This window comes from Alosa sapidissima, chromosome 8 (assembly GCF_018492685.1).
Source record: "Alosa sapidissima isolate fAloSap1 chromosome 8, fAloSap1.pri, whole genome shotgun sequence".
Taxonomy (NCBI): Eukaryota; Metazoa; Chordata; class Actinopteri; order Clupeiformes; family Clupeidae; genus Alosa; species Alosa sapidissima.
In genome coordinates, this window is record NC_055964.1 from 2,931,382 (window position 1) to 2,958,352 (window position 26,971).

The window sequence follows — 26,971 nt, forward strand, 5'->3', positions numbered from 1 at the left end:
CTTAAGTTTATTAAAACAATACTGTACATTTACAGGTTCTTAAAACATGTAAATGATGGAAAATCTAACGGTTATGAATATATTTTCAGTTCTTTCATGGAGAACATGAAACGTTATCCAATCATGTGACAAACTGTACCCTTATATTGATACAGTAACCTACAGTTCCTCATTAGAGACAATAAACAATCATGTCTTGTCCTAAACTGCCATCAGAGTGTGCCACATATAAGGCTAGCAGTCATGAACACAAGCAGCGAGTCTAGCTGTGGTGGGCGTACTTACCAGGAGTCAACAACACAGAGCAGGCAGAGTCCTGTCAAGATCTTAGTGTCTCAGCTGTCTTCATGGGGCGAGGCCTGAAGAAGCAGCTATCGACCCTGGTGTCGTCCGCAAGCAGTGATGCTTTACTACACTTTTGATTTGAGTTGGCAGATTTCAATTCCAGTACAGTGGGTCCCGGTTAAGTTTGGACGGGTTCCTTCATGAACCACGCACCCAATTTTCTCAGCAGAAATGGCACAAACTGCAGTTGACACAAACAACCACAAGGTGTCACTTGGGAGTTCGGCCACTACTATTTTTGATGCGACTTGACTTACTGCTTCCATGACGCAGCGGGGGCACGGGAACTTAAATTGATCATGGTAGTTTAAGCTTACACTTGACAAAACATTATAATATGAAAATGTAGATGCAATTGTTGTAAAATGGTGCAGCTCCTTTAAGAAAGCACCGTGCGCAGGGATGGAGAGAGAGAAAGCGAGAGGGGATATGTGTGTTAGAACTTAGATGCGTGTGGAAAAAGTATGTGCTGTTGAGACTGGAGCGAGTCCTATTCAAAATAATGCAAAAAATAAATCCGCAGATAAAACCAATTATCCTCATTCATTGCAACCTCAGCATGCCTGCTTGCCGACGTTCAAACGAAAAAGATATCAAAGCACCTTTTGCGTTTGAATGTAGCACAAAAAAATTTTTAAACAGCTGGAGAAATGATTTAGCTAATTGATTATAGCCTGTACACCAGCAATTGTTGAACATTTACCTGTAGCCTACAAGTACATTGACAGTAGCCCAGCCTAACAGCATGTTGTAGGCCTAGGCCTACTGTAAAAAATTCACTTAAATTGCAACCATAATATGCCTGCTTGCCGACGTTCAAACGACAACGAAAAAGATATCAAAGCAACAAGAGGGTTGAGTCTGAATGACATTGAGTTTTAGACACTGAGTTTTTGAAGTTAAGAAATATTTTTGTATAAAAAAATGGTCATTCTTCAATCTCCTTCACTGACGCCTATGGAAAAGGCTTAACGTCCCAAAACAACGATCATCAAATTTCTCTCTCATATTGCTCCTCGTAACCATCTATAAAAAAGTGTTTTTTCTTTTCTTTTTGAGCACGTCCGAATCCCAGGACATGACGCACTGGACATTATAATAGGCTCTAGATATAATTCCAAAGGGGGCAGATAGGGGCCACTGCACTTAAAACTTAAAAAGATGAGCTTCCCGAACTTTGAAATTGCGATCAGTGACTGGCATCGGGTGAACGAAGCTTTTCGAAGTTGAACAGGCTATTAAAAACTATTGCGCACCTCCATGTCACAAGAGAGACTGGCTCTCCCTTCTATGAAAAAGACGAAGTCAGGATATGGCGAGTCAGTGTCATTTATTTGTCCAATGTTAGCCTATACAGACCAGTACATCTTATCAATAGTTTGAATGTTGTGTGTGTTTCTGCTCATTGACAAATACCGTTCAGCACAATGATTCATGCCCAATTAATTCCCCCTGTTAAAGTGTTCGCCTTTGTTACTATTTGGTTTCGTGATGTAGCCTATGATAAACACCATATGGCCAAATATGTGACTCAGCTAATGTTATAGGCTATACAATTGAATTTCCCCTCTTAAAGACAAGCTGGTGTAGCTTATTAGACTAGGCTACTATTAAAATACACTTGGCTATGTGTAAAGTAAGCTATCGCATGATTTCATAAAGGGCCTTGCATCTGTCAAGTTCGCACAGGGCCTCGCACCCCCTTGCGACGGCCCTGCAGCTCCTAAGACAGCGAGGAAAAAGTTAAAATACGCGATAAACCCGGGAAAAGTTGACAGGTTTGTTTCGGTCCCGGTGATTTATTTGTGAAATTGTGCAAACGACAGCCTTTTCAAGGCATTTCAATGAAGGAGTCGTAGCATGCAAGCTCCCAAATTGACCCAGTAGCCTAAGGCATCAATAAATTGTTGGGACTGGGGAGGATCATGCGTTTTTTCTTAATCACTTTGGAGGGTCATAGAAAAATGTCTTGCTGGCGAGGGAAGGGTCCCGTCTTTTTTGACTACGCTCCCAAAACTCCTCAGGTAGCCCCTTAAAAAAATAACGAACAGTCCCTAATTGATTAATAGCCTGTAGGCCTACACCAGCAATTGTTGAACATTGACCTGTACAGGACATTGACAGTAGCCCAGCCTAACAAGCAAATGTTGCAAAAGACATCAAAAGACGCAATTAATCAGAAATAAATAATGTAATCTGCATCGCTTTATTTAACAAACTGCAAGCAACAAGAGGATTGAGTTCGCTGTGAGGCCAAACCCAAGAGCAGAGCCTATCTGTTAAGGCAGTCGATAGGCTATATGGTAACGAGCTGTGTGTGCCTGGAAAGACGATAGATGACGGCTCTGGTCATCCCATACCCTCCCCCCACTTCCTGTAGCCTACCATTATGAAGGCCTGCGGGGAGTAGCCTAAAACGTTGCCATTTTGGGACATTAAGCTTTTTCACGTTAAGCCCCCCTCCCCCATCCCCTTCTTTCACAAGCAGTGGGGGAGCGCGGGGCACAAAGTAAGTTTCACTAGTCACATGTTTTAACAAGCAACACTTGTTATTGAACTAATAACAGACGTGTGTCGAAAATTGACTTTATTTTCCATACGGAGAAATAACATATGCAGAGTCTAACCAAGGTCAATCTTGGCAAAAAAAGCCCTCAAACCTGAAAACACATGAGGCAAAAGTGCAAAACATCACAAAACTAACACGCGCATATTTTTGTATTGCAATCATTGCAGCCTACAGTTGTAACAGCGCGTTACAACTAAACCTGCTGGGTCTCGTTTCTTTTAAGATAAGATAGCTCCTATGTGTTGACTACATGTTTCAAAACAACTCAGTAATCGAAAGACAAGTAGCCTACCACCTATTTACTTTGATGCCTTCAAAAGACGCTTTGCTGTAGATCTACGTGAAAACACGTCCATACGGACTGAAAATTTGTGGAACACCGTCTCATAGTAATGTGGTTAACTGACCAATGTCCCGATCAACCATCTGCAACTAGGAAAAAAGTCCATGTTACATTTAACCCCGCGTTACTTTGTGCCCCGCGCTCCCCTGCAGCTTTCTGAAGCTGTAGGCCTAACAACACATACAACCTTGACGTGAAAAAGCTTAACGTATTTTATGTCCCAAAACGGCAACAAGTCGTTTTACTCCCCGTATGCGCTCATTTTAAAGAACGTCTAACGTGTCACAAAAACAGCTATCTTAATCACCAAACGTCTTATAAACAAGTCTTGCCAGGAGCAACACCTTGCAAAAAATGATATCAATAGGCCTAGGCCTTTTATATGGCTCTGCTCCTGCCTAGATTCGAACTCAGAACTGCCTGAAAGTTGCAGACTTGTTCTGGAAATATGTGCAATAACCCACTCGACCGTCAGACAACGCTATCTGCTTTGAGTAGGCCTATTGGGTAGGACTATAGCCTACACTGGTTGCTGTGGCACAGTCTTGAGTGACTGAATTCGTTTTCCTTTGTCATATGAATGCTGTCATTTTGTTAACAATACTGAGATGCTGTAGGCAAAGGCTTTATTTAAACCTCGTTAGTGTAGTAAAAAAAAACAGGACTATTCACGAGGTTTCTGGGCAGCATATTTATGTTCTGTTAGCAAGCGAACTTCTCATGACTGCCGACAAAGTAGCCTACTGCCAGCTGACGAAGCTCTCATTTTAAAACATTACTGAGAGACAGGCAGGCACTGTACAATCAAGAAATCTTGCCACTGAATCCAAAACTATGTTTAACATTATGTACAAAGCTTATAGGCTACAGTGGACTAGCATGTTGCAGGGGCTGCTAAAAACACAGATAAACAAACTGAAAACTCGGCCAATCACAGCCCTTGCTGGTCCGGTTCGACCGCAGAACGCCACAGCGGACTATGCTGCCCCCAGCGGCTGCAGTTGTACTTACATTTCACCCAGCTGCGTGAATCACCTTGATGGTGAATGAAGTGTCAATTCTTAACTGGGACCCACTGTACATATTTCTAGAGACAGTTTCCTGAAAAGAATTGTTTTTCACATTCTAAAACATTTCAGTAACAATTACCTACATCAAACTCTCCAGATGTATTCCTATCTATGTTGTGCTAAGGTATGTACCAATGTTTAAATACTAATGACAGCAATATTTGATTTATTGAATGATGGAGATATCTAGAATGAAACATTAATTTTGAAGTTGTCTTCATCCAGTGTTCAGATTTCAGTTTTTGGAAATGTATGCAAATTAGTGCATAATGCATCATTTGCATAGAGAATCATAACATTTCAGAAAACTTGCAATACAAAAAAAATACTGGTATTAAGTAACCAACTGGGAAAGTTTCATGGTGATATCTATAAATTTAAATGTTCACCCTACTCACCTGTACTGTCTCGCCTATTACAATACACATATTGTTTCAATAACAATTAGAAAAACTGAAACCATTATTTCATTGTTATACAGTGGATCCATATTCAGAAGACATTGAACTTTTTAAAAAATGTACAATAACCTTTCCTCAAAAATGCCTAGACCTTGTCTAACATTAGCATCATCTACCTGCCACTATACACAGCTATACACTGTGTGCAGAATTATTAGGCAAATGAGTATTTCGACCACATCATCCTTTTCATACATGTTGTCCTACTCCAAGCTGTATAGGCTTGAAAGCCAACTACCAATTAAGTAAATCAGGCGGTGTGCATCTCTGTAATGAGAAGGGGTGTGGCCTAATGACATCAACACCCTATATAAGGTGTGCTTAATTATTAGGCAACTTCCTTTCCTTTGGGAAAATGGGTCAGAAAAGAGATTTGACAGACTCTGAAAAGTCAAAAATTGTCAGATGTCTTTCAGAGGGGTGCAGCAGTTTGGAAATTGCCAAGCTTTTGAAGTGGGATCATCGCACAATCAAGCGGTTCATGGCAAATAGCCAACAGGGGCGCAAGAAGCGTGTTGAAAAAAGAAGACGCAAAATAACTCCCCATGAATTGAGAAGGATCAAGCGTGAAGCTTTGTGCCAGTTGTGCCATATTTCAGAGCTGCAACATGTCTGGAGTGCCGAGAAGCACAAGGTGCTCAATACTCAGGGACCTGGCCAAGGTAAGGAAAGCCGAAAAAAAGCCACCTTTTGAACAAGACACACAAGACAAAACGTCAAGATTGGGCCAAGAAATATCTGAAGACTGATTTCTCCAAGGTGTTTTGGTCTGATGAAATGAGAGTGAGTCTTGATGGGCCAGATGGATGGGCACGAGGCTGGATCAGTAAAGGGCAGCAAGTTCCTTATCGACTCAGATGCCAGCAAGGTGGAGGTGGGGTACTGGTATGGGCTGGTGTCATCAAAGATGAGCTTGTGGGATCTTTTCGGGTTGATGATGGAGTCAAGATCAACTCCCAGACCTACTGCCAGTTTCTGGATGACACCTTCTTCAAGCAGTGGTACAAGAAGAAGTCGCCATCATTCAAGAAAAACATGATATTCATGCAGGACAATGCTCCGTCACACGCATCAAAATACACCACAGCGTGGCTGGCCAGAAAAGGTCTAAAAGGAGAAAAAATAATGACATGGCCCCCTTGTTCACCTGATCTGAACCCCATCGAGAACCTGTGGTCCTTCATGAAATGTGAGATCTACAGGGAGGGAAAACAGTACACCTCTCTGAACAGTGTCTGGGAGGCTGTGGTGGCTGCTGCACGCAATGTGGATCGCAAACAGATCAAGACACTGACAGAATCTATGGATGGAAGGCTTTTGAGCGTCATGGTGAAGAAAGGTGGCTATATTGGTCACTGATTTGTTTGTTTTTTTTGTTTTTGAATGTCGCAAATGTTTATTTCTGAATTTTGAGTTGTTATATTGGTTTACCTGGTGAAAATAAACAAGTGAGATGGGTATATATTTGTTTTTTTATTACGTTGCCTAATAATTCTGCACAGTAATATTTACCTGCACACACAGACATCCTCATAAAATGGCCAAATCTAAAAAAAAAACACATCAACTTCCAAAAATATGAAACTTTGATATTAAGGAGTCTTTTGGGTTGATTGAGAACACAATTGTGGCCCAATAATAAAAATAATCCTCAAAAATACAACTTAACTTAGCCTAATAATTCTGCACACAGTGTATAGTGAGCTAGTTCAGTGCAACCTACTACTAGCTTAAATACACAACTGAAACAAAAGCAAGTGACAAATTCAACTACCCTATATTTATGGCTTTATTTACTGACTGTATTGCTGACAATATGTGAGAATTTGAGCTGCAGCCTGCCTCTTGACTTCACCTGCCAATGCTTTGCAAAGCATGGACTGAACTTGAAACTTGAAAACCAAACTTGAGAGTTTGTCCAATAAACGTCTAGCTTTGCTGCCCTGAGAAAAGTACATTATGAATTGCAATTGAAAATCCAGTGAAGCTGAGCTTCTATGGGTTTTTAATTGGATCATGTAGTCGCAGCAATGTATGAGAAAAAAAATCACGATAGACGACCGGCGAAAACTTATTGCTGGACGAACTAGCCATGAAGTCGGAACACGTTCTAGCATGCTCTAGTTGGAATAGTAATGTATATACAGTAACATTTGATAAACTTTTCCGTGATATTTCAGAGGAAAAGTAGTCTAAGTAGTCTACCTTGTAGTCTAAGAGTCGCCTCTGACACATACACACAAAGGAAAGGGGGAGGGAATAGTCAATAGGGGTTATAAAGTTTGATGGTAGAACAGAGTCGAGCTGTACCCCTCCTGGCCTAGCCTTTAGCCCCAAAATGTTCCTTTTATGTGTATTTAATATATCCATATTAAATGTTCCAACATCAACTAAAATGTCATGACATAAAAACAAAACATTTTTGCATGAAATTAATTTGAAGGACGTAGTTCGTGGTGCTAACTGGTCTGGTGTCTTGATGCTATTTGATTTGTTACTTCAAAATAAATACAAGCGAAACGTAGGCCACAGTTACTAGATTTGCACATAGTTTAAGGGAGAGAAGCACACTTGAACTGATAAAGTTGACCGAAAAGACATAGATAAAATTGATATAAGAAAGTGTCCATAGACCCACGGTGCTTCAGTTGGTGCAGCTAGCATTTGACAATGACTTGACCCGAAAGTGCACTAGTGAGAAGGACAGGTCATGATTAGGCTGCAAGGCTTTTTCTAATTTACTTCATGGCACGCACGCTATGTGTGTGATAGAGAGACAGTGAGAGAGAAATGTGGCTTCTACGTATGCAGTGTTTGTGTCAGAGAGAGAGACTTCAAGCCAAAACCGTTTCTCCTTGCGTGTCCCTTGTCAGTGGAAACTATCATGCTTGATGTGAGTCAGATGAGGGGCCCTGAATGCCTGTAGGCCTACTCTTTCTGTCTCAAACTGCTTGAAAAAAGGGGCCACCAGAACTGTGAAAAATTCCCTGGGGGAAATACCCACAGACCCTTTAGGTTATAATGCAATTTCATGCTGTTAATCGCGATTGCATTTTTTAATCACTCAACAGCCTGAGTATCTACAAACAATTTCCAACTAGATGTCCAAGATATAATTTACCCGAACTTACTAGTGTAACCGACTGCTGGTTCTAAGACTGAGGCTGGATGGGCAGTGAGTGGAAACAATAAATGTGAATTCACATGCATAAAGCTACACACAGGAAGGCCTGACTATTTACAGTCTTTTTAATGTAATCAAATCAGCAAATTAGCAGTTACAGACAAAGGAAGATACTGTAGGAAACATGACAGGAAACAAAGTAATCTAATTCATGTGTTGAAATGTTAAAACACCGAAATCTTTCAATTGTGTGCACAGTTGAGTAAGTTAGTAGTGAGATGTATGGCTGCAACAATAATCAATTACTCAAATAGTTGTTGACAATGAATGAATTGGCAACTTTGGTAATCGTTAATCGGTTTGTATTATGTTTTAGGGAAACTACCTCAAAATTCTCTGATTTTTACATCCCTAAATGTCAATTCAACATTTGATATGTAGTCTATGTTCTATTGTGAATACAACAGGTTTTTGAGATTTGTAAATTATTACATTCCATTTTTTATTTACAATTTGTACCTTGTCCCAACTTTTTTGGAATCGGGGTTGTATTAAAACCTCAGTAGCTGTAAACACTGTGATTCATTCACTCTTAATGTTTCTACAGTTATTACTAAGCAGTACAAAGAGCCTGAAGAGAAGCATTGTGAGCCAGAGCCAGAGCCAGACAGCTTGCATGAGGAGCCAGCCCAGGTAATATTCATTAAGTACAGGACATATTCTCATAGGGAAATGGCACTAAATTGAATCGAAAACCCTTTCCGTGGAGCACTTGCACATATTTGTAGCACTGTATGCTCCACTCTTTAAAAGAAAAAAGGAGAGCAAGAACAAAAGCTGATAATACAGTATTTTTTGTTGATGTTTTCTGAGTTGAAATCACAGACATCAATGCTAGACATTATGTCAAATATAAATGAAGAGCTCTTTTCTAAAACGAGAGATCCTCCATTTTAATGCATTTTCATTTTTTTTACATTTTGTTTTCCAAGTAATTTTAAGTGGAACTGTAATTGGGTTATTGTTATTTGATTTATCTTTACTCAATCAAAACAACACAACTGCACTTGTATTGTTATTACCTGAAATACACAATTAAATAACATAACTTAATTATGTTAACTTAATAACTTAAACTAATGTCTAAATTAATTTAGTGTTTTGGAAAAGAGCTCTTCAAATTTGAATGTGATAAGAGTATTGCAAATACACTGCTAGTTTATGTCATGTGAACTCAGTATTACTAATTCTTTACTATTACTATTTACTATTACTTCTTTCTCTTCTTTCTGTCACTATCTCTCTTTACAGTATCTTTGTTTTTACTTAAATCCTCCTCACTATTATCTTGGTTATCTTATCTAAAGTAGATTTTAGTCTCAAAGGTCTCCTATTGCACTATACCTTGAATGCTGTGCCTCATTTGTAAGTCAGCTAAATGAATAAATGTAAATTGAAGAAGTATAATAAACCTTACTTGAAAATTATGTTAATCTACAGGTGCAAGAGCAAAGCAGTCATGAAGATGTAGACAACAGGGGCATTTGTGCACGTGCACTTTATGACTACCAAGCAGGTAAGCCCTCTATTATTAACTCATTGAATGCCAAGCTGTTTTCGGAAGCTTTGTCCTAGAGTGCCAGCAATCTAGACCATTGTTGATGATTTTTGTACAGCCACAGCATATTCTGTGTTATAGCAATGAACACATACAATGGCTCGTTTGAAAGGTGAGACTTTAAGCTCTCAGTGGGTGCAAACCGTGTATTTCTACACGCTTCTGTTCCTGAGAAATCGCAAACTAAACAGTGGCTAGTTTTCATCAAAATCGCTGTTTTTTTTTTCTAGAAATGGAGATGGTTAAGGCCTGGTTTTGATCTGACGTGCATGCGTCACTGATTCGACCCAAAGCGGCAACTGAGTTATGATAAAATGTCCAGATAAAATGTCCAGATTGTGCGTTTTCATGAGTTTTCGATCGTCATATATTTAAATTACATTCATCACAGAGTTCCCAAAATCACATATATGGTGTGTTAGAGTTTCTAGTTTCGTAATTTAAAAAAAAAGCTAAAAACGTAATATTCAGGGTTCCCGCAGATCCTTAAAAAGTCTTAAATACAACTTTAGGTTTTTAAGGCCTAAAAAAAGTCTTAAATTGTCTGGGATGTCTTGAATTTTCGAAAGGGAGGTATTAAATTTGCGTATGGGACCGCCAGCGAGTGAGCGAGTGGAATGTCTTCATCCGGTTTCGTGTATTTAAAACGTAATTGTATAAGTGACTATAAGGCTACGGGAGGAAGTGTAGTGGTTGCAGAGTGAAGATGTTTTTCACGGGTGTGGTTAAAGGTGTGAAACGGTAATAATGCAGTATGTACAAATATGCCTGACATTTTTGTGGTGTAGCCGAGGCCTGAGATACGCAGGTAGCCTACGTGAGTGGGAGAAAGAGTTGGTAAGCCAGTTAGCGATAGGGTGGCGATATGTTGTATGAATTTAGGCCGGACATGGATTTTAAAAGCCCTGTCCGGTGTCCGGCGCAGCCTCAAGCCGGACGCTCATTTGTCCTCCTTTTTGAAGTTGTGCTGGGCATCTAGAATCTTTGCTCGAACGCAGCATCGTTTCACAAACTATGGACGCGAAGACTGCTGGTCAAATTATGCGCAGTGCTTCTGTCACCCGTCTTATAATTTGCTGCACAATTTATGAAGGAACCACAGACCATAGGCGGCGATTTATGTTTCCATCGGTGGGTGCTCAAACAATTAAATGCCCGATACCAACGCCCATGTGTATTGTTGCCATACGGTTTTTGAGAAGTAATTTATGCACTTCAACACTTCAAAACGCCAATACAGTTTGCGGGAGTCCATGGGCGTCACCCCCAAGGACATTTATTAAATGTCTGTACATGTTAAATACTGTACATGTTACATACTGTACATGTTAAATTGATCTGTTTGCATCTTTCCAGCGTGTGTTGCTGGCCTAGCCTAGGGAAGAACATATCGAAGTTATAATACCTGTAATATCTGTCAGCAGCTTGCTTGCCAGCCTTTCCCAGTAGGCATACTTCGCAAAAGTTGTGAAATATAACCGCACATTTTTTTTGAATGTCGGCGACTGGCTACATAAAAAAACAACGTGCGTTCTTGAGATGAAACCAGTAGTTTTCAGGAGGATCATGCGAGGAGGACCTGTCTCTTAATTAATTTAAAACAAGTCAATGGTTTTACAATATTTCACTCAAGCTTTTGGTTGGTTTAGATACAACTGGTATGCAAAATGTAAAGTAGTGGATTAACTGCATATGGGACAATAGATGCACATAGTGAATTATGTAAAGTAGTCCTATTAAAATATTTAAATAGCTTAGTCTAACTTAGGGATATTGAAGGGAATCCAGTCCAGTGTCTTTGGCAAGTAGCCTATACAGACACAGGTGAAGAACAGTCAGCCTCTGCCAGTAAGCACAACCAGATATGTACAGCCAGCTTCAAAAGCAAGCAGCCCAGACCCTAAAATTGGGCATTTATAGCTGTGAAGGTAATTCACACACAATTATTTTTCTTTCGCCAAAATATATTTGGTAACTTCTGTAGACATCCAAAATGGGGTGGGGGTTAAAATTAGTAGAAAAAAACACCCGTCTTATAATTTGCTTTTTTGTTTTATGCAAACTATTGCATAAAACAGTTTTAAGTTGTCGTATGTATCTTTTTGCCGTGGTATAGTCTTAATTTTTCCATTTAGAAGTCTTGAAAAGGTCTTAAAAGTCTTTAAATTTGCACTTGGAAAATGTGCAGATACCCTGAATATTACGTTTTTGGCACTCAACGCATGGGAAAGAAAAACATAATATTATATTTTTGGCACTCAATGAGTTAAAAAAAGATAAGTACTACTTTGCCCCATGGAGGGCTATGTCCAGTGAAGGGTGCAAGTTGCAAGAAGGTGATGAGATTGATATTAATATAAATTAACAGTATATGTAAATCTTATTAGATCAGTTGCCACAAAACTGATGGAAGACTTACAGTTGTAAAGGGTAAAAGTAGAGATACTATTTGTATTTGAAATGGAATAAAGCTTCAGTTTCGTAGACCCATTAACGCTAGCATTATAATGATTGTTCAAATTGATGGTTCTGTTTAAACCGCAATTGTTGAGCTGTAGTTTAGTTTATACCTCAGTTTTGTGACAGTTTAGTGAAGAGCGCCAAAGAACATGGAAGATTAACTAAACTTTGCACTGGTAAAAGAAACAAAAATAAATGTAGCCTCAAATGGTGATTAATGGGGTCCAAGTAGTTTGGCTGCCACTAGAGGCAATTTGAAATTAGTTTACAAGTTGAGCAGGTGAAAACAGGTATCTGCAGTTTAGGAATGAGTTAATGGGACCAAGAATAAGCACACCAAATTTCACATTTTTTTAGGTTAAGCAGTTCTTTAGATATTGGTCAATTGTAGTGTCCCCTTTTGACTGATTTGTGTTATATTTGGTGCATGGCTTCTATGTGCCATCATGAATGAGCCTATGAAGTTTCAGTACCACGCCCTTTTTTAGGGGAATGCAAGCTAGAATCATTGATTCCAATTTGTAAGACGGGTAGCAGTCACACATTAATGATTAATTCACAGGATATTCAAACAATTTAGAAAGAAATATATATGTAACTGACTCACACCATGTCCTAACAGGATCCGAGCGAGCGACTGTCAATGGTATCTGTCTACACTGAATCCTTTAAATATGCCCTTCTATAATAATAATAATAATAATAATAATAATAATAATAATAATAATTAATTAATTCGTTTTGTATAGCGCCTTTCTAGAAACTCAAGGTCACTTTACAAGAAGGGGTGGTAGTAAGTGTGTGTGCGCAGGAGCGCTGGGTGGGATGGTGAGGGAATTAGAGGCCTAAGGCCTCAGTGAAAAGATGTGTTTTGAGGTGTTTTTTGAACAATAACCTTTACTGAAGAATAAAGAAAATTAAGAAGACATCTGAGCTGCACCGGCGTCTCTCCTTCTCTCTAAAACAGGGATGTCAAACGAATGCATATTGATCAGTTGTTAACTAATACTGTAGGCATAGAAGTTGCATTTGAAAATGTTACTGTTGTAGGCTGTTTGTTTTTTTTATTTCAGCCACACTGTTTTAAAGTGGTTAGGACCATTATTTCACAGCAATTTTGAATAAGCCATACTGCAATAGCCTACCGATTTCATGGTTGCACCATGCACATGTTCGCCGATTATGTGGCCCTCAGTAACCTATAAATTCAATGATGTGGCCCTCTATAAGCGCTTTCAGATATAACCTCCGGAGTATATGCGGAGGTTTGTCAAACGGAGGTCCTACCCTTCGGATGATTCAGATATGATGCTAACCTGCGGACCTAATACTGACCTTATACGGACGTATGTGTGAACGACATACACGCACATTACAGAATCTCCGTGTGGTTGTCGAGTGAGGGGTGGGGGCTTGTAGAGTTCACAAGATGCGAGATATGACGCAGAATATATGCGGCCGCTGCCTGTCACAGCTGCTTTTTGTTTACAAAGTGTAGCCTACTGTATGCATTATTTAGGCTAAAGAAGAGAAATCTATTGTGCGTAGGCTAATACTTGAAGTAGGCTAGTCACGTAAGTGTGCACATACAGTATTTGTATGTGTGCTTCAAATAAACACATTTATCTGTTTTCAACGTAATGTACCAGAATCTGGTTTGCGTTGGAGAGAGAGAGCATGCACAATTTTTATGGCAGGCTACCAGCCAATTCAGTAGGCTAACTCAAGACTTCAAGGCCATCACAACGTTTTTAAGCAACAAACAAAATACTAACATAACAGTGAAGTTGTTCGTTTTTTCATGGTTTATTTTTTTCCAAAAGCATCCTCTCCCCATGCAGGCGCGCGGGAACATATTTTTGACCATGGGTGCTGAATAACAAAATAATGGATGTCCGACGATTTCTCCCCTAGCATGATATGATTTGAATTTAGACAGCTACGCCATTTCAGCGCGGTGTATGAGTAGGCCTAAGAGCAAGAAGTTTTATAATGCCCTGGACAGCCACATTCCACTGCAACTATGCGCAGCACTTGCCACTCCGACTCATCAATAAAAACTGCGCACACACACCAGACCCAAAAGCGCACTTGACTTTACATCAATAAACTATTTCAGTATATTGCTTTTCTGATTGTGAAAACCACACCAGAGATGTTTGGCTTGAAAATATATGCTAATTAGGCTGCAATGACCTACAATGGCAAACAATTTCTGAGTAGCCTAACTTATGGTGTCTCCACTCCACAGCAAAAGTGTCCTAACCACAGCTGTTTCTATCTAAGCGACTCCAATAGTGAAAGGATTTCAGTGTCATATTTCGGTGGCACTAGCTAAGCTGTCGTGGAACTCGAGATGACATGTCTACTGATGGTCTCACCCACACAAAATTCTAATTGCAAAAGATGCATCCTACCGCATCTGTTGTACTGGAGTTATTCAAAATTGGGCTTTTCACAATCCAACGATATATCCAAAGTGCGAACTAGTTGGTGATGGTCTATGAAAACTGCCAGTATGCATGCTACACGGAGTTCTGACAGGGCTGCATGGCCTAATAAGCAGGCAAGATATAACCCACGATTGCCATGGTTTCGTGTTTGTGGTAATAATGACAGCAACAATAAAACCATCTGTATCTTACGATCTTCATAATTCTTGACAGATCACCAGCCTCCTCTGGATGGTCATATGCATAGTTAGCCTGTACCTTTAGTTTGCATTTACATTTTAAACACGAATCTACTGTCTTTACTGCCGGGAGAGAAAACAATCCTGTATTCTTTTCTGTAGCCTAATTCTGCCTAAGGCTATCAATGAACAGAGAACCGTGTTGGCTAACAATTTATTAAATACTCCTGTTATTGTCGTCAACGACGTCGCTGTAGGCTACTGCCTTTTCGCCTTCTGCTTATGATGATTCAGTCTTTTGAATTCGTTTGGCCTTGCCATGCAGTTGTAGGCTACAACGTGCCATTTCCTTTATGTGTTCTATCAAAATGTTGTATGCCCTCATGGACAGTAGCTCCGTGATGTCTGCATCTTTCCAGGTCGGAGATTTTCTGGACAGTACTATGCCACTCCATCATAACACTGGCATTTAAGTCAGATTTAACCACATGGACGCACAGAAACGTCACAGAAAGAAAGGTCACCAACACGCCCTCTCACTAGGTGTGAATTTTAACCGCATGTTCTACTCCTCGTTCAGACACAGCACATTTACATAATGTCCGGAGGAAATACTAGGGGGGGAGTAGTACAACAACCGGCTAAATTCGGACTTCCATATGACTGGTTATGTCGTTCAGATATACGGCCCCACCGTTTAACATCGGCAGAACCTCCGGTCTTACACGTATGTCTGAAAGCGCTTTATGAAAATGAGTTTGACACCCCTGCTCTAAAATATCTGTCCTGGCCTGGTTGCAACGGATTGTGGCCAAACGACAGAAGCGCGGAGAACCCTCCTTTGTCTACCAAAAAGTGTTACTTTGTGCCCCGCGCTCCCCACTGCTTGTGAAAGAAGGGGGTGGGGGAGGGGGGCTTAACGTGAAAAAGCTTAATGTCCCAAAACGGCAAAGTCATAATGGTAGGCTACAGGAAGTGGGGGGAGGGTATGGGATGACCTGGGCCCACTTCCCCGAAAGCATCTTAAGCCTAAGAGCGTCCCTCTTACGAACGTCTTAAGATTTGCCGACTGTTTCCCGAAACCATTGTAGCTTAAGAGCATCGTGAAAACACTCGTAGATCTACGAGTGCTCCAGAGTACTCGTTACCGGCTAAGAGCGTCTTAACAGTACTTCTCACTGAGGTCACCAACAGGACATACAGAGGAATTACAATTTAGAATACATAATCCAATTTACGTTCCCATTCTTTATTGTGTTTACTTGTGATGAATCAGATTTTAGCGTGCAAAATAGCCTACATTTAATGGTCATAATAATGTGATGAAAAGCGGACAAAAATGCAATCAAGTTATGAAACGAGACGTTGCCAGAATAGTTTGACATTATCTTTGCTAAGTGAATATTTTATTAGGCCTATGAGGTAAAAAGCAGAGAAAGCAACATGTGGTTTAGTCTGTAGCCTACTGCATCAAAATCTAAGCCTACACATTTCCTCTCTTTCTTACTCGACTTCTTTCTTATCTTCAAACGTGTTCTTAAGTGGCACCGCGAAAAATTATTGCATGGTGCAACAATCTAATCTTAAAATAATTACAATTATTTATGTCTCTGTGTGGTATATAACCTACTTGGGATCCTTACATGCAGATGTCAAAGTGTTTCTATTTTCGTATTGATGTGAATGAATGTGTAGATCCGAAGTTTAAATGGTAGGCCTATAGCTGTGACGTGCAGTCACCTGACATCACCGTCAAATCAGAGGATATTTCAGAACTATTAACGTGGACAGCTCCCCTTAAGAGCATCTTAAGAGCAGTGCATGCGCGTTCACGCTACGAGCATGTTCGGGAAACAGTCGGAAAAACCAAACGAACGATCGTAAGATGAATCGCAGAAAACCCTCTTAAGAGCGTGTCTCCGTCGTTATCGGGGAAGTGGGCCCAGAGCCGTCTTCGCTGTGCTATTCAGAAAGCATCTTGTATTGTCTTTCCAGGCACACACAGCTCGTTATAGCCTATCGAGTGCCTTAACAGATAGGCTCTGCTCTTGGGTTTGGCCTCACAGCGAACTCAACCCTCTTGTTGCTTGCAGTTTGTTCAATAAAGCGATGCAGATTACATTATTTATTTCTGATTAATTGCGTCTTTTGCAACATCTGCTTGTTAGGCTGGGCTACTGTCCTGTACAGGTAAATGTTCAACAATTGCTGGTGTAGGCCTACAGGCTATAATCAATTAGGGACTGTTCATTATTTATTTAAGGGGCTACCGGAGGAGTTTTGGGAGCGTTAGTCAAAAAAGACGTGACCCTCCCTCGCCAGCAAGAAATTTTTCTATGACCCTCCAAAGTGATTGAGAAAAAACGCATGACCCTCCCCAGTCCCAACAATTTAGGCTATTGATGCATTCTGTAGGCTACTGGGTCAATTTGGGAGCTTGCATGCTTGAGGTGCGCAAATAGTTTTTAATAGCCTGTTCAACTTTGAAAAGCTTCGTTCACCCGATGCCAGTCACTGATCACAATTTCAAATTTCGGGAAGCTTCGTTTTTCAGTCATCTTTTTAAGTGTTAAGTGCAGTAGGCCCCTATCTGCCCCCTTTGGAATTATATCTAGAGCCTATTATAAGGTCCAGTGCGTTATGTCCTGGGATTCGGACGTGCTCAAAAAGAAAAGAAAAAACACTTGTTGCTTTGATATCTTTTTCGTTGTCGTTTGAACGTCAGCAAGCAGGCATGCTGCGGTTGCAATTTAAGTGAAATTTCTACAGTAGGCCTACAACATGCAACATGCTTGTTAGGCTGGGCTACTGTCAATGTACTTGTACAGGTAAATGTTCAACAATTGCTGGTGTACAGGCTATAATCAATTAGCTAAATCATTTGTCTAGCTGTTTAAAAAAAATCGTGCTACATTCAAACGCAAAAGGTGCTTTGATATCTTATTCGTTTGAACGTCGGCAAGCAGGCATGCTGCGGTTGCAATGAATGAGGATAATTGGTTTTATCTGCGGATTTATTTTTTGCATTATTTTGAATATGACTCGCTCCAGTCTCAACAGCACTCAACAGCACAGCTACTTTTTCCACACGCATCTAAGTTCTAACACACATATCCCCTCTGCTTTCTCTCTCTCCATCCCTGCGCACGGTGCTTTCTTAAGCTGCACCATCTTACAACAATTGCATCTACATGTTCATATTAGAATGTTTTGCCAAGTGTAAGCTTAAACTACCGTGATCAATTTAAGTTCCCGTGCCCCCACTGAAAGTCTCATGCGCTTATCGTTACACTATCAAATCTATAAGTAACCGTGACAAATAGGGTATAAGATATATAAACTCACGCTATTGTATTATCATATATGTTTGGTAATGGCTCAGCTTTCTCTGATTGTTCTACTGACTTGGAAACTGCATCATAGAAGCAGTAAGTCAGATCGCATCAAAAATAGTAGTGGCAGAACTCCAAAGTGACACCTTGTGGTTGTTTGTGCCAACTGCAGTTTGTGCCATTTCTGCTGAGAAAATGGGGTGCGTGATTCCTGAAGGAACCCGTCCAAACTTAACTGGGACCCACTGTAGGCTACTGTTGTTTCATAGCCTTTTGCTTGTGTGTAGTTAGGAAGGCCCGCTGCTAGATTTTGACAGGAGGTCGCGATATCGTGTTAAAGTAAGTTACTTGGGCTCACGCAAGCTGTCAAACACTGTCCACTCGCCTACGTGGTGCACTCCTCTGGTTTATACAGCCAGTGTTTACGTTAGCTAGCAGCTAACTGTGTCTGGATGTGTTGCTATCAGAGCAAGACATTAGAGATGGCGCATGACATCCAGTGATGCCTCGTATAAAAAAAGAAAAAAATGCTTTTTAAGCACCGAAATGACTGCACTGAAATCCACGTTGTTATTCGATGCAGTTACTACCGTTTGCGTCGGCACCGGTGCCATATTAGAACCGTGTTTCAGTGCCCAACCCTACAATGAACTGACCAGGTCATCCGGACTGCCCCCTCTGTTGTAGGCCTAACCTTGTTGAGGATTATCCTGTTTGTAGTTAGCAGCCACGCTAGCAAGCAAGCTAGGGGCGTTCCCAGCCGGACGCTCCTTTTTGCCATGACTCTCATTAAATACTCTGCAGCTGAACTTTTCAGACTTAGGAATCTGACCTCTCCGAACTGCCAGGAGGTCATTACATCTCTCTGCCTACTACGTCGCCCCGGCTACGTGCATAGGGCTGCCCGACATAAGTTTGTTTACATGGACAGTACTCCAGCTGTTCCTGCAGTTAGGTGCCATGCTTCACTGCGGCAACAGCATCAAAACAAACCACGCCCACGTACCATCAACCTGCGACCCCTGCCCTGTGACCCAGTGCTGCACTCACTAACAGGGCTGCCACATTCATGCTGCTGAACACTCACTCACTAAATAACAAAGCCCTACTCATCTACGACTTCATGTCTGTACGGAGACATGGCAGAGCCAGCAGGATTTTGTAACCCTCAAACAAGCTACTCATCCAGACTATGTATACATCCAAAAGCCTCGTAGCTTGGGACGTGGTGGTGGGTTAGCTGTTATTCACCGATCTGTTATACAGGTCAAAGAATTTCTAATCAACTCCACCTCATTTGAGTGCCTCCACTTTGCACTGGCTGGTGCCACACAGCTCCAGGTGGTATTTGTCTACCGGCCCCCTAAAGTCTCCACCAACTTCGTACCAGAGCTCTCTGGGTTGCTTGCCACCATCTGCCCCATGTACCCAATGTCTATCCAACCGCAAACAGTATGTCACCCTTAAGGACATTAACTCCATCCTTGCCTCAGTTAACCATGGTGTCCCCCAGGGATCTGTACTCGGCCCTCTCCTCTTCACCATATACATTCTCCCCCTGGGTCAAATGATACGTCACCACGGTCTCAGCTTCCACTGCTACGCTGTTGACACCCAACTGTACATCAGCACCAAACCCTCAACTCCGCTTCCACCTGGACCACTTGTCAACTGTCTGCAAGAACTTAAAACCTGGATGACCTCTAATCTTCTCAAACTGAATAGCAATAAAACTGAGCTCATGGTGGTGCCTCCTAAGCCACTGCTCAGGAGGGTTGGGGATCTTCTCCTGGACGTGGATGGCTGTTCCATTGCCATATCCCCTGAAGTCCGCAACCTGGGCGTCATCCTGGACCCTACCCTGTCATTCCAATCCCACATTAAAAACACCAAAATCTGCATTCTATCACTTGAAAAAACAGACTATCAATTGAAAGACACTCATCACCTGCTTCATCTCCTCCCGTCTGGACTACTGCAATGCCATACTCACAGGTCTTCCCTCCAAGGCCCTGGACAGGCAGCAATATGTACAGAACTCCACTCTGCAATATGTACAGAACTCAGCCAGCACTAAGCCCTGGCAGCACATCACCCCCACCCTCATGTAGCTCCATTGGTTACCAGTCAAGTTCCTCATCATTTACAAAATCCTGCTTCTCACCTACAATACCCTTACAATATCCATGCTCTGGCCCCTAAATACCTTTCTGACCTACTCCACCCCTACACCCCTCTGCGGTCTCTCCTTTTCTCCAACAAGGACCAGCTGGCTATACCCCGCACCAGATTTAACTTCGGGGACAGGGCCTTTTGTGTGTCCACACCAACTCTTTGGAACCAGTTCCTCTTCTATTGAGTCATATTTCTCATTCAAAATAACAGAGCAAAGCAAGCGACAGAAAGAAAATAGAAGCCGAGCGTCCGACAAAAGTTCTCTCAAACCTGTGCGTTGCATCATGCTGCTCGCGTCGCTTGAAAACAACGGAATTAAGCGGATATCGCTAATGTTCACTCGCATCACATCCGGTTAGGACATGGTGTCATGCTGAAATTATGCACATTTCCGACCTAATTCACTTCCAATACCCTAGTGTTTTCATTCCTACTTTACGTCCAGGCTATTTCTATCAAATGTAGACAGACAGATAAGTGTTGTGTCCTAATTCATTTGATAATAAATTCTTTCTGACTGAAATACCGAAGACCTAAAGACAAAGCCTTAACTATGGCTAAATACAATATATGAGGTTATATCTTTTGATTAGAGGAAAAACTCTTGAGGTTGTGTTAACCATTTACTGTTTTTGCCCTAGCTGATGACACAGAGATCTCCTTTGACCCTGATGAAATCATCACTGGCATTGAGATGATTGATGAAGGCTGGTGGCGGGGATTTGGTCCAGATGGCCACTTTGGAATGTTTCCAGCGAATTATGTTGAGCTCATCTAATACAGTAATCCAGACAATTGGCAGAACACCGATTGACCACAGGACTAAGTCACAGAATCTCTCAAAAGGAACCAGCAATGAAAGACCCCTTTTTTATTGGAAGCACCTGCACTGCAACTATGAGTATACTTCATGACAGTCATGTAATGTGAGATTATTTTCCATCTTATGTCTCACTGCTGGTGCAGTTATTGTTGTGTGTGTGCTTTCTGTTTGTTTGTTTTTTGAGTGTTCACATTTATCAGGTATGCAGCAGAAGTGAGTACACGCCCGTGTATTGTCACACACATGTCAAGTAATTAATCAGTCAACCTGGGTTTGATTCCCGCCGTTATGAGTCTGTGTCGCTTTGGATAAAAGCGTCTGCTAAATATCAGTCAATTTAACTTTTAACTTTTAATTCAAGTTTGTATCACCGTAATTACATTATTTTTAAGTTTAACATTAGGATCTGTGCTCTTATGTAAAACTAGAGATGTGGTTCCTGAAGGAAATACCTGTGCATGCAAAGTGTTGGTCGCTATGGCGTTGCTTTGGTTCCTAGCGTTTTGCTAGGGCTGAATGGAGAGAGACCGAGAGAAAGGGCTCCGCTGCGCGTCGGGGTCCGGTTCGCCCTGTCGGGACCTATTTCCAGATAATGACCGCCGTTCTATACATTATCCCTTACAAGGATTACAGTGTTACACAACATTCTGGAGAGATGTACTACCAGTCTTCAGCAACAATTTAACTTAGCTGCACTTTGTTGAGGTGGTTGTGTTGCCTCTAAATGTACCTTTAAAACACTGCAATCCTGTTCTATTGGCTTCAAGGCAGGTGACATACTTGGCCAGGTAATAGTTGTGACTTTTTCTTCTTCAGAAACTTTTTTTTTCCAAGCTTCTGGAGATTGGACCAAACAATCAACCAATCAATCAGTCAATCAATTTGGTATATTATTGTGCAATATCACCATGAAGCATGGTCCTAATACACTTTACACATTAACAAGAAAATACAACACAACCACTGAATAAAATCTTGTTTTTCAACACAACCACTGAATAAAAATGTAAGTATAAGAGTAAAATGGATGTAATCTTGTCAGTATTGTGGTGTATTTACAGGCATTCATGGTGCCATCTATAAAGGACAACACTTGAACACCTGTTCACCATAACACATTCCCAATTTTAACTTTGAATATAATTTGATCTCATCTGAACAGAAATGTGCTTCCAATATTCATCAGGTTTATGCTGCATTGACAGTATGCACAATGCATCCTTTGCACTCTCATTGGTCATAAATACTCAGATTTCTGTTTTCAGAGTTATACTGTGTAATGCACAATCTTTGGTGTCATTTTAGTATGACAGCCACTGTGACTCTTATTAGTAGTGCTATGGCACATTCTATACCTCTTCTTTTTTGCTGTGATTGTGTTGCTGTGATTGTGCTGATTTTTTTAGCTGGTCACTAATTCCTGTATCCTTTACTATCTTTGTGAAGGCTCTGAATTAGATTTTCAATTCTTCTGGCAATTCCATGGTTATTATTTCATGGAATTATAGACACATACAGATACAGCCCATATGTTCAAAATTCATTAACTTCTGTTGGTCACTTTATAGCACAGTAAATCACATTTACATGTCAGCGATCACAGGTGTATTCACTCTTGAGTTTCTAAAGTTGTTGTTTCTTGTTTTTGTTTGTTCATAAGAGGAAATACTATACTTGTCAACTTGAAAATAATGCAATTATTGAGAGGCAATACCATCTTTTAATAATTTTACATATAAGTGATATTACACTGGGGTTTACTCACTTCTGTGGTATACTGTTTATAATTTGAATACTAGCCAAGTCCCAATTAAGACTTAAAATTACTATTATTTTGTAAGTATTTTCTTTGTTGTTTCTTAGTTTGTTTTCCAAAGAAATGACTGTTTAATTATTGTTCAAATCAATTTTAAATCAGTAACTTAATCAGGTAACTTGCTACATTCCTCATGTATTATGCAGTATCCCTATTTTGTACATCTGACAGACATGGCTATTGTTCTTTATTGTGCTCCCTGTAAATTGTGTGGCTAACATTCTGAACATATTGATCTAGATTTTTTTTTTAAGGGGAAGAGTTCATCAAGTAATCATGTTGCAGTGATGCTGCTGTGGTATTTGATTTGAAAATGTAATCCACTACCAAACCATGGTGAAGTATTTGTTTCCCACTGTATTGCAGGCAGGATACATAAGGATAAAATGCTTTTATTTTAGTAATGTCATTATAAGAAATGTTCTACTTGACTTCTGTTTCCTTAACGTTATGAAGTCTTTCATTATGCATTCATGTATCAGCATTTCAATTACTGTCCAGATATCTACAGCCATTGAGAGAGTATGTAGAAGAATCACAAACAGATATTAACATCATCTGTGATTCCAGTGTATTAAAAAAACTATAAAACTATTTCAAAATTAATATTTATATGTTCAGGGCTTTGTGATCTTGAAAATCTGATGACTAAGATTAAAAATAAAATTTCTGAATTGTCTGTTTGGTTCAGAAATAAAGGAATCTATAAATACCACCAGTTTGAGTTATTTGACACCCAAAGTCATATTCAAGTCGATAAGCAGCACCTCAACTTTCTTGTCTTTTAAAAAACATTATACTTTTGTAAATTCATCTATATTTTCATGTAAATTCATCTATATTTAAATAGATCAGGGGCTTCATTTTTAAAAACAATTGTGTAGAAACCACCCTTCATCTCATGATCTTAAATCATTTCTCAAATGATTGTACACGTGATTCAAATAAAATGAACATACACACAAAAAAAACATGCATAAATCACTCTTTTAGATGTGCCGTGTATAGATCACAAATGATCGAGAAATTGTGCCCAGTCGAATGGTTGTAGTTTTCTGACTAGTGAGCACCTCATTAATATTATGATGAAGGGGTTAATAGTAGGTTTGATCCAGCAAGACCACTATTGTTCTTCTTAAGTGTTCTTCTTATTATTATTAGTGGGTTTGATCCAGCAAGACCACTATTGTTCTTCTTAAGTTTACTTTATTAGTGGGTTTGATCCAGCAAGCCCACTATTGTTCTTAAGTTTTCTTTATTTATTAGTGGGTTTGATCCAGCAAGACCACTATTGTTCTTCTTAAGTTTACTTTATTAGTGGGTTTGATCCAGCAAGCCCACTATTGTTCTTAAGTTTTCTTTATTTATTAGTGGGTTTGATCCAGCAAGCCCACAGCATGGCTGAAAGCATAATTAAATAACATATATATACTCTATCAGTGTATGATGCTTGCATGAGGGAAACATCCCAAAACAACGGCACCCATATAATTGCTGTTGTTTTGAGAAGTATTTCTCATGCAAGCACCATGCAACAATGCAAAAACAATGATGTGCATGCTTTCACAAACTTTTGTGAACAATCTTAGCACTTTAAACATTGACTGTTTTGAAGTGCATGTATAGCAATATAGTATAAAAATAATAATAATTGTGATATCATTACAATTTGATGGGGGGTGGGAGGAGGGGGTGGGTTCATGTAGGTGGGCCCTATGACCCCAAAGTATGCCTTGACTGGGCCTCAGGTCAAAGAAGTTTGAGAAAGGCTGATGTAGACGACAAAGCAGCAAGGAGGCGTCGTGTGATCATTTAAACAAGTTTTATGACAAGGTTGATGAGGGTGGGGAAAATCGTACATTTCTGTGAAAACTTTGCCCGCACTTCAGTCACATTCAGTCACATTGTCTTTTAAGAAAATGCAGTCCATTTTTCGGTTCCAGCAGCCAACAACCTCAGAACTGACCCTTCAGGCCTCTCAGGAGGCGCTGGCCTTCTGACCTAGTGACCACCATAGCAACCAGCATGATTGCCCTAGCAACCAGCATAGCAACCACAATATTTATGCGTTTTAGCTTATTGGATGTTGCGTTAATGCAGATAACTTTTGATCCGTGTGCCCGATTTTCATAAATGAGGTACCGTTGGAATCCTTGGATGAGGCTGAGTTCCACGCCTCTGATCAAACCCACTCTTGCAGTTCCTCGGAACCGCAAATCTAGTTATTCCTATTCACCCACTTTTTGGACGAACTACTGCTCCTAGACCGTTTGAGCTATCGACGCAGTTCGAACTCCTAAAATTCAGGCCCGAACCGGTGTAACTTGCTTGTTACTTTCGTGTCGCTGGCCCTTGTCGTTTTCGCGGTATTCCCGTTTTTTGCCGTTTTTGGGCCCCATTGAAATGAATGGCGGAATGTTCAAGGATTCTAATTCCGATTGTGACATCACAGCTCTAATTGTTTAAGCTTGTGTGGGTACCTGATCTGCACGGGTTACCAGATCTGCATGATTACGTCACAAAATAAATAAAATATATTCTGATTGATCTATTAGCCGTTGCACTTCCAGAATTTCATTGGTCAGAATGTTGTTTGCTGTTCGATAATTCGCCTGAGTTTATTGTTTTCTGTTGAAGGACCCAACGTACAGGAAGGAACGCAAGTGTCTGAAATATTGAACTAGTCGGCAAGCCGCCCAATCACCCAAACACCGATGTAATAATTGTAATATAAACAAATAAAACATTAGATGCAGTATTAAATTGCAAACTTCTAGCCTGTCAAACCTTGAAATCAGTGGCGGCTGGTGGTATTTTTTTCTAGTGAAGCAGTTATGAAATTATGACACCCCCTTCCGGAAACGAACATTGCGCCTAACACGCCTGCCAAAGTTGGTGAGGTTGAATGTATGAGACACATGATGACATTGAACTGTCTGCAATGGCATAAACAAAAGCTATGTTGTTTGATCAGTCAGAGAGCTCAGAGTAATTTGTTGAGAAATCAAGACCTGTTTACCACCATCTCAAAGTACAGGCCACAAATGGGGTGTAATAGGCCTAAGACTGGACAAGACAGTAAACAAGGTTTATGTATTATTATTATTATTATAAGTTTGCATATTTTTGTTAGACATATTGCTTGCCAAGACTAGGCTATCTATGGCCATGCCCCCAAAACAGAGCATCTCGACTTTAGCACTAATTAGTGACTAGGTAAGTCTCTATATACTGAAAACAATACCAACTATATTTTCTGATCTTGATATAAGATGAATAACACTTGGTTAGACTGTATTAGAAAAGCAGTTTTTGCAGTGTAGCCTATTAATGCCAAGTTGTTGATGTCCACATCTTGAAACAACAACCTTCCAATAGGCCCTATTCTAAGCTACTAATTATGCCCCATAAGCAATGTCAAATTCAGTAGCCTATTGAGACACATTCTTGCCTCTGGGATACATTAAGAAATTATACCATGACTGCTGCTCTGGCATATGTTTGACCAACCGGTTTGTTTCTGTCACAGCCAGAAGTAAAAATCCACTTGACATTTGCCTCCTGATACACTGAAGAATCCTAGAATTTTTTTCTGAATCAATCAGTGTCTATTTCGTTTTTAAATGGTAGTTGAAATTTAGCTTCAAGTAGATTGTTCTGAATTGTCTTTGACAAAATTGAGGATTTAAAATGGGAGGCCAAGACGTTATAACACATCCATAACATAGGCTAATGTTATCATAACACATCAGTGAACTTACAGGATGGCTACGTTGAGAAGCTGCACTTTCTAATGCATAGCCTACTTGGAACAAGTTTATCCTTACCGTAGCACCCACGAACTGTGTTAATTTCACAGGAAGTCTCTTGGTCTCCCCTCTGCATTCACTCATAGAGCTGGTAAGTCCCGCCCATCCGCTAAACCCCCAGTGGACCTCTAGATTGAAAAATCGTCAATGCAAGTGAATGTGAGAAAATAATTATTTTCTGGTCCCGTTTGAATTGTGCCATGAATGTGAACATATGTTGTCTGTGAATGTTTAATATAATTTTTCATGTTACGAGTTTGACAGTATATTATATGATTCTTCGGCTATCAGTTGTGGAAAAGACATAGGGAGGGAAAGTGAAAACCAGCGCCCCAAGTGGTTGCGTTCCTATCGAAGAGCAGCTCCAATGTTAACTATTTAAAAAAAAATATTG

The 26,971-nt window shown here is 40.3% G+C and overlaps 1 protein-coding gene and 1 long non-coding RNA gene across 4 annotated transcripts in view; both read left to right on the top strand.

The window, feature by feature from the left end:
• Positions 1–23,007, top strand: part of dbnlb (drebrin-like b) — a 53,993-nt gene extending 30,986 nt beyond the window's left edge. For all 3 annotated transcript variants that reach the window (XM_042101420.1, XM_042101419.1, XM_042101421.1), the window contains 3 exons: positions 8,520–8,605; positions 9,413–9,488; positions 20,771–23,007. In XM_042101420.1, coding sequence (XP_041957354.1) covers positions 8,520–8,605; positions 9,413–9,488; positions 20,771–20,907 — 299 coding nt within the window. In that variant the 3' untranslated portion in view covers positions 20,908–23,007. The remainder of the gene's footprint in view (positions 1–8,519; positions 8,606–9,412; positions 9,489–20,770) is intronic.
• Positions 23,008–23,926: 919 nt separating this feature from the next.
• Positions 23,927–25,065, top strand: LOC121715606. The gene is made up of 2 exons (XR_006033652.1): positions 23,927–23,980; positions 24,991–25,065. It is a non-coding gene; the product is annotated as an uncharacterized LOC121715606 (long non-coding RNA).
• Positions 25,066–26,971: the final 1,906 nt, after the last annotated feature.